The 15,625-nt window shown below is 41.3% G+C and overlaps 1 protein-coding gene across 1 annotated transcript; it reads right to left on the bottom strand.

Annotated features, from left to right (window-relative positions):
* Positions 1-212: 212 nt before the first annotated feature.
* On the bottom strand, positions 213-10,044 carry LOC141744614 (lipase member M-like). Its single transcript, XM_074590958.1, has 10 exons — positions 10,028-10,044; positions 8,482-8,593; positions 7,397-7,514; positions 6,491-6,689; positions 5,690-5,799; positions 4,825-4,961; positions 4,120-4,266; positions 2,964-3,035; positions 1,611-1,682; positions 213-446 (listed from the first exon to the last, which is right to left on the bottom strand). The coding sequence occupies exons 1-10, from the start codon at positions 10,042-10,044 to the stop codon at positions 213-215; spliced, it is 1,218 nt and encodes a 405-aa protein (XP_074447059.1).
* Between the last annotated feature and the right edge of the window lie 5,581 nt (positions 10,045-15,625).

Genomic DNA, 15,625 nt, shown 5'->3' with positions numbered 1-15,625 from the left:
TTGTCTTATCTAATAATAAGATTAATCAATACCGTAACTGTTAGAATTAGTCTTGGCTTACACTACGTCTTTCAAAAACTGCCAGCCCAATAAACTGAGAGGACCCCTTTCTCTGACTCTAGCAGAAACCATCTGATACAAAAGAAGGTTTTGTTTGTACCCAGTGAAAGCAAGTGTTGTTGAATGAGTTAAGTATGGCAGCTAGTTGTAGGTTAAGGATACTTCTGCATCAGATCAATAATTTCATTGTACATATGCAAAGGTGCATCCAATCCCCAGATGAAATCCAGGTGTGCCCATTCAGGAATCCTCTTGTGATAGATCAGCCTCTTAATTTGAGACAGTAAAATGGCTGCATCCTTGGGATCTGCGAGCAAGTCTTGTCCCCCAGTCCATACTGCAGTTGGTACAGTCATCTCTTCTACAATGTAGAGAGGAGGAGTAGTCTGGAAAACATGAAGTTGTACAGGAATGAATGACCAGCAAAGCAGAGCAGACATGCTTTTGAGGCTTTCTTCCATCACTGTTCAAAGTAGGGGTTTCCTAAACCAAATGGGAAGGAAGTGCCCTTGCTTGTCTTTTCTGTCGGCGCTTGCAGGGATGACCCAGCTGACAGCACAGCCAAAGGAAAAATGCCTCCTGAGTTGACAAAGAGTTACCGTTGTGTCTTTGCCCTCTCAGCTAGGAACTCATGGGACGGGAGCCTGGAACAAGACAGAAGATGTCAGGATGTCTCTGGATAAAACCCCATCTTGGTCCTTTTGGAGTACTGGTCAGCCCCAGAAGACATACATGGTCTAGTTAGAAAGCAACAAGGGTAAAAGGATCATCAAGTGACTTCTGTGGGAGGAGAGAGGAAGTAGCTTGGACTCCTGAGTTTGGAAAATAGAGGCCAGAGCAGGGACAGGAGATAGGCTTATACAATCATGAATAGTATGAAGAAAGAGCACAGGAAGTAATTATCCCATTACTTCTCATAACACAAAACCTAGAAGGCATACAGTGACTTTCCAGGGGCAAGCAAATTCAAGACAAACCAAAGGAAGTTGCATTTCATGCAAGCCATCATTAAAAAGTGTAACTCTTAATGACAGGCTGTTGTAAAGACCTAAAGGGTCAAGCATGGAATGAGGGTCTTGGATGTTGGAGAGGTTCTTCTGGCACTGCTTGAGGACAAAGTCCTTTTGTCTCTGGCTGCTAGAATCTAGGGGTAGCTATTAGCTCTCCAGTAGCCCTCTTCCTAATAGTGTTTCCCTGATCTCTCATGCATTGGCAACTGTGTCTATCATGCTAATAGGCAAGATGCCTCTTTGATCTGATCCACTAGATGTACTCTTCTTTTTCAAAATTCATTTTCTGTCTTTCCTGCCCTTACTTCCTCTTATTCCTATTGATAATTTAATTGAAAAGGTTTGCGCTCGCACGCTCGCTCTGTCTCTCTCTCTCTCATTATTGCCATTAGTGCTTGCGTGTTTTCTCTGTTGACTTCCAAACTACAGATGGTGGTGGCTAAATCCATCTACTTGTATTCTGAAAATGTGCCTCCTACTGCAGCCTTGCTTTCTTCCTCTGTGCTTCTGTTTTGAAAATATTGTTTCACCAAAATTTACCTGTTGGTATTTTTCCATGTTCTTCTTTGAACTGCCCCAGTCATAAGCTTGGAATTTCCCCGAATGGGCCTCCTAAGAGGATGAACAAGAAAAGGGTAGTTACAAAGCTGTCATTCAGGAAGATTATGGGTTCTTTCCCTGCTGAGCCTGACTCCAAACTAAAGCCTCAACTGAAGTTCTTCTAAGAGCTATGAAAGAGTCAACAGTAAATTAGTTAAAAGTTTCAATCAGTGAAAAGGAATCTAATGCTTCTGTCAGAACCAAAAAAATCACGGCTCCTGCAGAAAGACCCAAGGATGTTTTCACAGGCAATTTGTTCTTCTTTGTAAAATTGCTATTAACAGCTGCCTCCAGCAAGTTTCCCTCACTGGTGCTGCTGTGTCCTCTTCTGGTAATCATGTTGCCGTCAGCTTTGTGAGTGGCTGCTTCTTATGTTTTCTTTTCCCTCTCTGGTTTGAATACAGAAGTCACCATTTCTAGTTCTTCCCTTGTGCTCCTTGGCTTTGCCTACAGCATGGGTTGTTACTAATGTGACAGACACCATCAAAGGGATCTTAATATTGAAGGTAAGGTGTCTGTTAACCCCTTTAGTAGTAATAACGGCAGTGTTTGCCGTGTTGAAAAGTGCATTAACACTCTTGCGAGCTCCCTGTGCCTGCAACTGCTTCCTGCTCTGCTGCAGAGCCTGCAGCGCTGCCAGGAAACCTCTCCTGCATACAGCAGCTTCTGTGAGCGAGCCCAGACTTGATGATTCCTGAAAGCATGAGCCCAAAGGCAGAAAGGCAGCTTCCATCAGCGCTGCTGCTGCTCTACTGTGACAGTACATTGTAAGTAAGCGGTAGAGCGAGCCTACTAAGTAAAGGATTTATTATTTATAGTTCTGTTGCTGTCCAAACACTGAGAGGTTTGAAAGCAAGAGATGAAAATACAAGGGCTTTTACTAGTAAACTCTGATATTTTACAAAGTAAAGTAGACTATGTCTTTCTCATAATTTCTTAAGGTAAGCTCTGTACCGAACTGCAGACACCATTTATATAAGGTAATGGATAAACAATAAGAAGAGTGATATATACATCTGCATACACAGCTTCCAGCATACATGTGTTTACACAAATCCTCGTTGTTGGCTTCAAATGTACCTGTATCACATAGGGTACCTCTATCATGCTGAAAAAAAGAAAGATCAATGAAAAACAGTGTTTTGAATTGAGATTTCAATTGTAAACTATGGGTTACATGTGTTTCCAAGAAGTTAGCGGTGGCTTCACAGCAGGATATCAGCCACACTCCACTCTACACCCTACACAGCCAGAAACGAGAATCTATTTTGCATTCCAGGAGTTTGCTAGTACCTGACTCCAGTGGACTATGTTCTGCACAGAAGTTCCAGCAGGGGTTTGTGCAATATACACATCGATTCGGTTCTGAAAGAAAATATTCAGTGAGCATTTTCTTCCTCCTTTCTATTCAGATGTACATCAAAACATCTGCCACAGCAGTGTCATGTATCAATAAAACCAATAGAAATTGGAGTGTCATCATTGGAGACTCCCTCAGAGTTACTCCAGATGTGATGATGTGTCAAGTTTGGAGCAGCACCAAAAGAAGAGCCCCCAACCAGGACATTTTCCAGGATGATTGACAAATTGAAAGAATCTAACAGGTGGAAAGGATAGAATAGAAAGTCATCAATTTAGACCCCAAATCGGTGTTTTTTTTCAGGAGTCTGTAACAGAACCAGTGTGAGAGAGGTCGGCTGTCGGACAGAACAGTGAAAGGAACTGCAATTGCCTGAGGAACGCACAACTATTTGAAATAAAACACACCCTAGTCCTGCAGGGCTTTCTTAAGAAGTTGCTGTGTGATCCTTCCTCAAAGAACACACTCTGAGGCATACTTTGGAAAATCCTGGAGCAAAACTTTGATGCCCAGGTGGTCTGGCCTACGGCTGGGCTGGACATAACATTAGGAGCCCAAGTATGTCTTAATCTCCAGCATCTGCCAACTCTCTCTCAGGTACCCCCGAGGTATCCTGTGCCTCTGAGCACAGCCCTAGTGGTCCAGGGCTTGGAGGTGGAGGACAAGGGGGAATATGTGTGTTCCTTTCTGTGTTGCAAAGAGCTCCTGGAAACATGAAGCAGGTAGGGGTTTTACTAATTCTTCTGTGGTGTGCGAGCATACTGAAGATCTCCAACGAGACCAGTGGTCACAGTACAAAGTAGGAGATGGTGCCCTAGGTGAGGTCTGGCAGAAGGCAGACTGTGGAGTTTTATGGGGCTTTGAGCCGCTGTAGATTGTAGGGATGGTGCCAAGTGCTCTTCTGAGGATCGAGGCAGTGGTCCCCTGCCAGTGATGGGGCAACCAGCAAATATTGCTGTCTGGTAGTGTGGGCTGTTCCCTGCCATGTGATGCTGACTAATAGAAATTCAGGATTCATACCACAGGATAGAAGGTAAGTTTTGGGAGCAGCAGCTTAAACTCTCGGTAAAGCTGGTAAGTTATACATACCATGTCAATGTTTTTCAGGTTACAGCCACCCAGACTGAAGAAGATACTTCTACAAAGCCTGGCAAGAGCTCGGTGGCTGCACAAAGGGACTATGAACCTTCTTAGACATTCAGTCCGGGGGAGGAATTCTCTTTTGCCAAGCAAAACCTGTGAAATAAAAAGGTAACATTCACTTAAGAACATACACTTGTACATTGTGCTGTTGCTTTTAAGAGGTGTTTGTGTCCTGTTCTTCTCCAGCACTTTCAGTGGTTGTCACTTGCTTTTTCTTCATTTGCCAGATGATGTTCCCACAAACAAGAAAGGAATTAGGTGTTTTTCCATTGCATCAGCCTACTCAGGCATTACTCAATTTGTGTTACATCATTTTTAATGAAGAGATACGTTAAATGTTAACTCCATTTCGTATTTTAGCTCTAAGCTTGCACATCAGTTGTGGCTTTGCCTACAGGAATCTTGGAAAGCTTTGAGGATCTGTGCCTCTGAACCTCTTTCTGGGTGACACGTCCCAGTGCTGCTCTGTTGCCCTAGATAAAAAGTTTCTCTTAATGTCCAGTCTGAACTTCCAAAGGCTTCAGTTATAAAGTAGACCTACCCACATGCAAATGAGTAGACTTCACAAAGCCCTATGCTTTCTGTTTATCCATTTTAAGAGCTGAACAAACAAGTATATGGTTAAACAGTCGAAACCAAGATATCTCATACCCTGAGCAATTTTTCAGGAAGGTAGAGGAGTTTTGTTGCTGGGCTTCTAGCGTACTTAATAGTAGTGACAGGTGCCAACGCAAAATAAAGTTTGATTTTTTGAGACAGCTCTGGCATTGTTGAAAATGCAATGAAAGCTGAGAAAATAAAAAAGAGGAGTTAAGAAAATCATCATTTGTACATTAGACTGCTTTAGTTCGGTGTTTATAAATGCTATTCTGCAATTTCAAACCTACAAGCAACCTTGTTAGTTGTTCAGAGACTATGGTTCAGCCTAGATTTGTGTTAAATCCCTTTTCTCTGTGTGTTACCAGCTTGTAGATTTATTTCCCCCTTCAGAGAGAAATTTCTTTCTATATTTTGCCTTTACAGCTTTCTTCCAAACCCATGTAAACGTAAATGCACACTTCTGATGTACATTCATGCATTTCATCTATTACTGGGAGGAGCAGTTGTTTTTCTTCCAGTCAATCCAATTTCATATTTCCTTTTTTTTGGTGTGTGTGTGTTCTGTCCAAACTGGCCAACTTCTCTTTCTATACTCTCATCTTCCTATTTTGTTTATTTTGGTCAACTGACCATCTGCTGTTGGGCACACCCGTGCATCTTGGAAACAAACAATTTGAATGGCCCACAATAATTTCCAGTACAATTATAAGTTGACAGACTTAACAGCAGCAGTGCCCTTGGTCCATTACGTTTTATTGTCTTTATAATAAATTAAAAATGCCTACATGCTGAATACAGCTTCTCCTGTGTTTATCACTCCTGCAAAGAGTTAATGAAAACCCCAGGCACATTCAGTATATCAAAACACATTTTACTCCTGTTTTCCTGAAACGTTGGTCTGTTGTGCGTAACTTACCAATGGTAGTACCTTGCGAATAGCCAATATAGTACAACTTTTCCTGTCCTGTTTTCTCCACAATGAAATTTATTGCTGCTGGGATATCAAATTTAGCCATCTCATCAAAACTGCAGGCAGGAGATTGAAAGAAAGGCATGCATAAATTAAAAGTCCATTTGAATTCACATTTTTATTACAGGCTTGTCAACAAAGAAACAACATGAACCATTTAGTGAATCATTCTGCTATTTTAGGTTCTGTGTTTTTCTGGCACTGGGTATGGAGGATACTACTTAAGGTTTTCTAGGGTATTTTCTCCTTCGACATCAACAGAAGGACTATAATTTCAAGAAGTATCAGATTGAATTGTAATGGCGTATACAGAAGGAGCTCCTTTCGTGGAATCACACATTTTACAAAATTTGTCGTTAAAGAAAAGGTCTGTTTTTAAATGTTCATTAAAATAAGCGCAAGAAGGATTTACATTTTCTCCTTCTGTGATTTTAGTGATATTGTAATATATAGAATAGTGTTTCTAAATAGCCTCCAGAACTGAGGAGTGGCTTGGACATGACCTATGCAGGTTCCTATGAGTTGCTCTGCTGCTATATCTCTAGTTTGAAGAACATTTTCTAGCAGTAATTAGAGGCATGCAGTTTCCACCACTATTAAACTTCACATGCTTGCATAGGGGCACCTCAGTAAAAGAGAATGTAAAGAATGCTTTTTAAAAGGTAGCATAAGTAAACCCTGATTTATCCAGCTTAATTAAATATCTAAGGGTGGGCAATGGAGATGCCCTTCAATGGTTTGGTCTACCTGAAAGCCCAGAATTCATCTTGATCAATGGAATAATTTTGATGTTTTCTTGACCAGCGATTCCCTCTGCTATTTCCCATCCAAACATCAAAACCAGCATCAGCTAGTATGAAGGCCAAGCTGTTGTTGGGCAGGTTTGTGACCCAGTTACTAGCGTCTCCCAATAATCCATGTTGGAGAAACACAGCAGGTTTCGAAGCTGAAAAGCAAATCAGAAACAAAACAGCAATTTATAATTTTTTTTCATTTTCTGGTAGTTCAGGGATATTATTCTCCTGTATTCAATACTGGGATTTGTTCCTGCACCAACTTAAACGGGAAACAAATATTCATAAGAACAAAACATCCCTTTCTAGAAAGACAGAACTTTCTAAGCTTCTGTAAGGATTTATGGAAAGACTTGCCTGACAAAACCAGTGAAAACTAGCTTGGCACCCTCTGGTCATTGTTTGTATAGCTCAACCGCAACAGCTTGAGATTCTCAACACTGATATAAAGAATGAAGGTGTGAGACTGTTGCAGAGGTTTCCTTTACCCAAAATATGAATCAGTCACTGATATTATCCAGGTATAAGCAAAAGCCAAGCAAAATTAGAAGCTGTAAAAACTTTCTCAAAACAAGTGGATTGGGCAGATTACAGCCTTTACCCCTTTTTTTTTTTTAACTTTTACTCATCAACTCTTATTATGAGGGTATATGCTTCATATTATAATGGATTTTTATTATAAATAGGTGTGCATGACATAAATCCTGTTGATCTTGCAGGCTGTTCAGGGCAGACAGAATTCTTTGCTAAAAAATCACTTATGAATACAAGCTTTGGTGGACATTTTAAAAACATAAGGTATGTCTTTCCAGAACGTGCCCTATCTAGGCTGGTTTTGTCTCATATTAAAGAACTGTACCTGGGTTTCCCTGATTCTGTGTACCATAAGGGATTCTGTTAAGGGTAATGGTATAACCATCTTCTGTCATCACTTCATACTCCTCGCTGGGGTACCCTTTATAAGTAATGAGCTCGTTCTAGAAGAGAAAGTACAAATGCATTTGGCTGCAGAAGTCCATTTCAGATATATTACGTGCATAAGATATTTGCTGTGAAGAAATGTTAGAAAGCAGATACAACTGGGGATTTGATCTACATATACTAAGCACCTGAATAAAGCAGTATCAGGTCGGATATTGTAACCCTAAAACTACAACAAATTTCCTTCATTCTTTGTGTTATATCCAGGATTTGACTATTCAGTCACAATCTGTTATAAAACCCCCTGTATTATACTATTCTCATACAATCACAAGCCCCTGAATTCTGGTGATATAAGAATTGTTGTAAGCTCACAGCAGGAGTTTATGATTCCCATAGCTGAGATGAGGGGCTGCCTGGGTGCGTGCTCCTGATCTGCTGCAATGCAAAGTGAAACCACTTTATTTAAACGGCTTTCGGGGAGATCCAGAGAGATTCACAACAGCCCCTTTGAGTGGCATGTATGCAATGAGTACCAGTGAAAAATTGACTACATTATGGAAAAAAAACAGGATCAGCCACTTGCATAGTCACAAGGGAAATCGCTAGCACAGCCAGTCTTAAAAAAAGGAGAAAAAAAGGGGTCTCATTCAAAAAAGGAGAACACACAAACCACTGGTTATTTAGAGTCGTCTTTGCTGATGAAATGCTGACATTCCAGATGGTCGTTCTTTCAGATAGGGGCATAGTGCCAGCAATAGCCAACTGGTAACTGATATTTAAAAGGAAATCAAGTCTGGAGATGTACTAAGGATGTTTGCCTTAACTCCTGTCAAACATAAGGTGTGTTGTTACACATGCAGACAGGAGAATAGAAGAGAAAGCAGTAGTATATAAAATGACTAGGGAGGATGGGTTAAATAAAGGCAGCTTATCTACCTTGTTATTTCTAATGCCTAGAAACCCCTCCGCTGTGAGACATGCGTGCCTTCCTTCCCCAGGCCACTCTACTGAGCAACTTACAATATTCATAAATGCTTCAGGATCCACAGCTTCCTTCATTCTTCTGAGTTTTTCTGGATAAGTAAATCCCTGTAACAAATACGTCACAGCAACAAACAGCCATATCTTCTCTCTGGATAAAACAGTATATTCATCTGTCAGTAGTTCTGCTCTGCACTTGTAATCCAGACAGGTTCTGTGCTTTTCTGATGGGGGAAGTGCTGCCTAATACTGAGAGGAGCTAGCCTGGTACTCCCTACTTGTTAATGGAAAGGAACAAAGCTGACTTTAAACACCTATATGAGGCAGTTTGGCAACAATCTGGATTCTGTGCTAAGGTTTGGACCAGGATGTTGCTCTCAAACAGGGCAAGTTTTCATTCAATATCAGTGAATGCAAGAAAGAGAGCAAAGCTTTTGAAGAAATGGATTTCACTCATTCTTCTGAGAAGTAAATCACTTGTATTATCATGCCATGCATTTGTTCTGTAGATTAATTAGGAAACATTTCTGGCTAACTCTGGGGAACACTGGAGTTATTGGGCAACTTGTAACTATATCAATCATTGTCACAGTGAAGTTTTCTAAGGGGAGACAACCAAGCTGCTGGATAGTTAACTGAAAAAACAAAGGCAATTGAAAATAAACAAATTAAAATATTTATAATTTAATTGAGAACTCAGGAACCTAAAGAAAGTGCTTATTTATAGTTGCCTAGCATAATTTACACAAAACTGCTCAATGGCAAAATTTATCCACCCCTTAGGGTGAGGATGGAGAAAAGAAAGCTTTGCTAAACATGATGCCAGGTAGAGACTGAGTGCAGGGACGTCCAGTTTTGTTCAGGGAGTAAGGAACAAGAAACACCTGGGAGGAACCTAGGCTGCTTAGGTGCACACATAGCAGCTGTAGTCCGTGAACACCTGCATACTCTTAGCTTGAAGAAAATGCAGAGTGTTTGAATTAGCATTCTTTCTACGCCATACAAACCCCTAGAGGCCATGTCTGAACCTCTGTTGTCCCAGTCATAGAGCTCTAGGCTAGACCGAATCAGCCAACAAATCCATTGCATTTATTATTTTCCCAGTCAAGAAGACTTCGTAACTTTTTTCCCAAATAATAGGAATACCCTATTTTTTTCTTATCATGGAAAACCAATTGTTATTCTAACTTCCTAACACTACATTCTGATACAATCTGTATCTTGAAAATAGTAGGCTTCTTTTGTAGAAAAAGGAACAGATGTTTTGAAAGCTTTTTTTTACTGAGCTAGCCTCCTTTTTTTTGTGTGTGTGTTTGAAAGGCACTATGACCTTATTCCCACTTGCCATTTTCCTATGCCTCTCCAGTTACCGCAGAGTTACCTAAATTCAGGCTAGGTGAGTCATGGTGTGCCATAAACAGCCATCTTTTCACCTATGTGAGTTATAAACAAAAGAACACAACAAAAACATATTTCTTCTTAAATAATAAAGCAATTCCTCAAGCCTGGGTCTGATACTACCTTTTGCAGCTCCCACAAAGCCTTCACCAGTTTTGGGTCACAGATAAATTAAAGCATTACCGACCTTGTGCCAGAAATCATGTGTTTGGCTGAGCGACTGAGACGACTGAAGAACGGAAACTCAGTTCCCGGGTGTTTGGAAGCAGTGTTGGGTAAAGACAGCAGTGAAACGATGGTCGTGCACTGTTTTTTCCCCAGTCATGCAGCACCTTAACAAGCATCTATTTCTTTCACGCTCCTTGTTCCTTCTGCTATCACTTCAGCTTTTCCCTAGGGTAGCAGCAGGGAGAGGCGACTCCTTTTATTCTCAGACCTTGTGCTTCTCATCTCCTTCACCACCACAGCTATAACAAGGCTCTTTTTACTATCACAGATTGCTGGGTTTTTTAAGGAGAATACCAGCCTCTGTGGAGTGCCATAGCAGGATCAGGAATTCTGAAAACAAATATGTTTGTAGATATACCTTATCATACCTAATGAAATTGTCAATAGACATGCGACAATTTTCTCTTTTACTAACAACCTGCCAATTCCAGCTTCTCATGTTATGTTAAAAGGATGGAAGGAACTCTGACTCTCTGATACTTCTATAGATGTTGTTGCACCTATTTTTCTTTTGTCCTTTTAAGGTTCATGTTGCTGTTCCATAATTCTATATTGCTGCAGGAGTGGTTTCCAGAGATTTTCCTTTATTCATACTGCCCCTCTAAAATGGCCATAGAATAAAATGGATATTCCCTAAATGTATAGTTATGAAGTTAGAATGCTTTTCCATAATCTGTATGGACTCAGGAAGCACCACCATAATGGCCACTTGTCTCCGTGGTCTCAGGCATGCCAGGAGTGGGCCAGTATTGCCCAGCAGTAGAAATTAGGAAGTAGATCATTAGGTCTTCAGGACAGGGACCTATGTGAGACTCTGCTTTTTGTGGAGTACAAGCATGATGCAGCCACGTTGCCTAACTGCTGTCCTAGCTATTGGTATCATACATACTTTGCAGAAGTATGATTAAGGCTTTCTTCTTTTTTTTTTTTTCCTTCACTTGCGTATTCTGGTATAAAGCTGGTGGACTTTGCATTCTGCCTGTTCCAGCTTGGTATTTTTAAACCTTGAAACTAATTATTCTGTGTTGTTCACTTGTTCCTCCAAATATTCATTCTGTTTTACAGATACCATTCATCCACACAGAACAGATTAGCTTATTCACTGAGATTAATATCTCAGTTTTGAACAGACTTTGATACTTCTATTTATGTTATAGCTTGTACACTTTCTCCTTGCAATAGTGGCTCTGGTTTGGACCAGATTTATCTAACATATCCTCAGAAGTTATTTTCTTTAATATTTACAGACCAGAAAGAAATACAAAAGAAAGTCTCAGGAGAAGACCTGTTCTACAAGATTTGCTAGCAGGCTTTCAAAGAGAAATATAAAAGTCCAACTTTGCTTCTGGCAGGGAAATAGGAGCGGAAATGATTTTCAAAGGTCTGGTTTAGAAAGTGTTTCCAAACAGTGACTCTATGTGTGGATTAATTTTTTTTTTTTAATTCTCTGTTTATTTCCTTTCAGATACTTTAACACCTTGCATTTTGCCTCCAAGAAAACCAAGTTTTCTCCTTTTTAAAGTCCCAGCGTCTTTTGAAGCTCAACATGAATTCCACAAATGAGTTGTTTAAATATGTACTTGCCTTTGAGTACCTCGCACAATTCTAACTAAGATGTGCTATTAACTCACTCTGAACAAATCCAGCTTCATTCTTTGGTGTAAAGCAATGCTTCATTGACAAAAAACCCCTCAATATTGAGTAAAAGGAACATCCAAGTGGCATAATACCATAAGTAGACAATTAGTAGATAAAGTCACCATTGCAAGTTATTGGCAGGTGTTTGAAGCGAGTGTTCGAGATGGGAGAAGAACAAGGCTGAGTGTTAGGCTGATTTATTTTAAACACAGACATGCACGCTCTGTTGTAAGTTGACAGGTTTCAGAGGAAGTTACTCACACTATAAAGAGGTGTAGAATTCAGTGGAAATGCTTAAAGGTTCAGATGTCACTGTCAGAGGTGCGGCTGCAGCTTCACAAATGTGGTCATATGCAAATGAACTTTAAACTGGTCAGTCTGGGTGCCCTTATATAAATAAGTGCCTTTATATAAATTGTTGACTACATGCTAGGTTTATGAAACCTCAGCTCCTTCCAGTGCTCTTTTAGATAAAGAATCTCAGCAATGCACAGGATATAATCCCTAGCATTTTGGTGTTTTCTGCAAACTCTTTGCTCTTCCCATTCCCTCCTGTTTCAGGAATTGGACCTGGCTTTGAAAGTGACTTAATAATGGAAGATATTTGCAAGAAGCTGAATATAGCGGTTCTTCACGGATCAAATATGTCCTTTTGGCTTCTTCATCCAGCCAGCGTACATAGTTATCAGAAACATTTGGCTATTTTGAGTATGTTAAGGAGAGCCTTTAGAGGAAGGTATGCTTTATTGAGAGACAGACTTGTTTTTGTACAAGTTGCCAGCCAGGAGTCTCCAAGGGAACGCACAGCAGCAAAAACAGAAGGAAACCCTCCATGCACTCATATGGCTTTAAAAATATTTCATGCCATAATGGTGTAAGCAGTTGTTTCTTGAGAGTGAGCAAAACACTGAGAACTAAGAGCGGGGTCTAATAGTGCATTCTCCATGGCATCCCTGGGAGCATACCTGGTTTCTGTCAGTGCGGGTGCCATTGCTGCCCTCAGCCACCCCACCCCATGCTATTGCCTTGGCTGGACCACTGCTGGCTCCCAGCACAGGCATGTCTGGGGGGTGAAAGCGGAGCCCCCTGCGCCCAGCAATGGCCCCTACACCTCCAAAGAGCAAAGGGAGTCCTTGCAATGGAGTCCACCCACAAAGAGACGCAAGTGCAAAAGCATACAGCACTAGTGAGAACAGGGGCTGCTTGGGAGAGAGGTTCTCCTCAGCTCTGTCAGGCCTGCAAAAATATTCCTGGTGCTCATCATCAAGGTAAATGGCATGGGCTTGCCTGGAGGATTTCCAGCAAGTAGGCTGAGTGGCACGGTATTCTTAAGCGATGAGTGAGGTAGCTCTGAGTTGGCGCTTACATAATTATGAATCTTCCATGTGATAAAGGTAAAGTAAGAAGTGTCAAAAGGAAGGGGTCGGGGGGACAGAGGGGGATGCATGCATGTTTCTTCTGCTCACACTGCTGACACCTTGTCTGGGAATCTCCCAGGCAGCGCTGCTCTCCTGCCCAAGCCTCAGTCACCCATAGAAGAGGCAGCTTGCAAACAAAAAGCTCAGGACCAGCCCCGCTCTTGACTTAACCAAAGGAAACACAACTTCTGAAAACAGAAATAATTTCCACAGTACCTCTTGGCTGATGCTGAAGTTTGTGAAATATATGCAAACCAGGATTTCTTCACCTCTGAGGGTGGATGAAGATGAAGTCTCTGTTGAAATTCATGACCTTTGCATAACTGTTCGAATTGTTTTGCCCCACAATCCACAGGTAATTCTTTTTATCCTTATGATAATTTTGTAGTAATGTATACAGCAAAATGTCCTCACTCCCATATGAATCAACTGTAATTAGGAAAAACAGGAATTCACACACCTGCATACACACGTGTGGAAAGCTGAATTAAGTACACTTTATTTATCTTGCACTTGTTGCGAAATGAAAGTCTTGGGAGCATGAACTCAAATCTTCTGGCAGAAGAACTGGAACCAGTATGAGCACTAAGCAGGAGTTATACTCAGTGTGCACCAGTCAGCATTAGTCAGTGTGCACCCGTCAGTCCCGGTGAGCGTGTGCCATTAAGCACTCGTAAGCGTGGACTAATGAATGAGGCTGGGGTTGGGTCAGGCGATTTGGTCCAGTCAGTTTTGTGTTGGCATCAGCAGGAGCTACCCAGCTATTTTTAAGGATGGGTCAGAGGGTCTGTGGGCAGAGTGGCTTGTGTTTTTCTTAGAGCTGAGAATTAAAGTAACGGATTTGCCCTGAGACAGGAGGAGGCTGCTGAGGGGTTAGAGGTGGCATCGCAAAACCTCTGTCCTCTGTTCAAACTGGGATTTTTGCATACCCGTAACTGGGTTGGGCTGGGGCCGAGTTGGCTGCAGCCTGGAGTGGGCAGCGAGCTGAGGTCGGGGCTGGGCTCCGAGGTGGCTGGCAGCAGGGACTGCCGGTTCTCTCTTCTCATGAACACCTTTCTCCTTGCCTGCATTATACTGAAAAATTATCTTCAAATATGAATTCCATTGCTAATTATCTCAGTCATGGCTTGTTGAATTTTTTCATGCATAAAAAACAACTTCCCACTAACTTCTGCTAGGTCAACGGCTTGGATAATCATCGCTCTGTCTTTCCATTTGTAAAACACTTGGGTTTTCCTTTTACCTTTATACATAGTAGGAATTTCTTTTGAAAGAGCAAAGGTATCTCTAATTCATAGATCTGGTCCTTTTTCTTTAAAAGTGAGGATACAGTTACCAATACAAATTACTGGTCTGCTCTGGACACCAACATTAATTTCCCCACATAGAATAGTCCATCTTAAAATAATAAAAAAATAAAAGCAAAATAATTACAAAATTAAGTCTATTACTTTGCACTTAGATCTTAGAATATTGTCTTGATCTTTTATAAGGAAAATGGAACATGATAAAAGTGTTTTAACCTTAGCTATAGAAACGCAATTTAAATTACAAAGCAGTGTATCAAATATAGTCTGTGTTTTCAAGAAAATCTTTCCCTTAAAAAGACAAAATTTGTCTGCTGACCTCAAAGCGATATTTTTCAAAACTGAATGAAGAGTCTACACATTCTATTTTACTTAGGTCAACAATATTTCATTCTCTTGCTATGTGAAGGAAGTTTACTTCTAAAATGTTAGTGCCAACACATAGTTTCACAACACTGCATAAAAATAGGACAGATGAAACTTATGGACCGCTTTCAAGCTCTGTTCCATTTGATGGTTGCACTGGACATTTAAAGTTCCTGTGAAACAAGGGAATATTCTTTCATTAAGCCAATATCAGATAAGGGCATAATTCTTACCATCTTACAAAGAAAATCCATGTCTTTTTTTATGGTCAGGGTGATCTCTTTGCTTTGGAAGTATTTTGTGAAGTGCCTTGAGGCAGGAAGATCCCTTTGCAGAGTGGTCTCCTGGCTGTTGCGCTCCCCTGGAGCAGGTAGCAGTGGACATCTGAAAACTGGTAAATTCCCAAGGTCTGTGTAGGACCATGACATGTCCCTCAACAGGGATGACTTGTGGGTCTATGCTCTCTGCTAGTGGGACTGTCAATCTGTAGCAGAGAAGCTCCAATGTTAGAGGAGAACCAGGTCTGAAAAGCCAGTAATTTGTATTGTCCCTTTGAAAGCCAACAGAAAAACAGGTCATGTCTTCACTGCCCAACAAGTTGTGGTGCAGTGATCCTCAGGCTGATCCTGATCTGAGCTGCCGGCATCTCTACAGAGCGGCGTATAGAGGTACCAGCTCAGACCTGGCTCCGGCAGCACCACTTGCGTGGGTCCATACCCCTTGCACTGCACCATGTCCCTCAGCTGGCAAAGCTGGGCTGCATCTCCGTGCTGCATCCCCTTGGCACCACCACGGCACTGCTCAGCCAAATTGCTCTGCACTGGTATC

Source organism: Larus michahellis, chromosome 6 (genome assembly GCF_964199755.1).
Source record: "Larus michahellis chromosome 6, bLarMic1.1, whole genome shotgun sequence".
Taxonomy (NCBI): domain Eukaryota; kingdom Metazoa; phylum Chordata; class Aves; order Charadriiformes; family Laridae; genus Larus; species Larus michahellis.
This window is presented reverse-complemented; position numbering and strand designations above follow the sequence as displayed.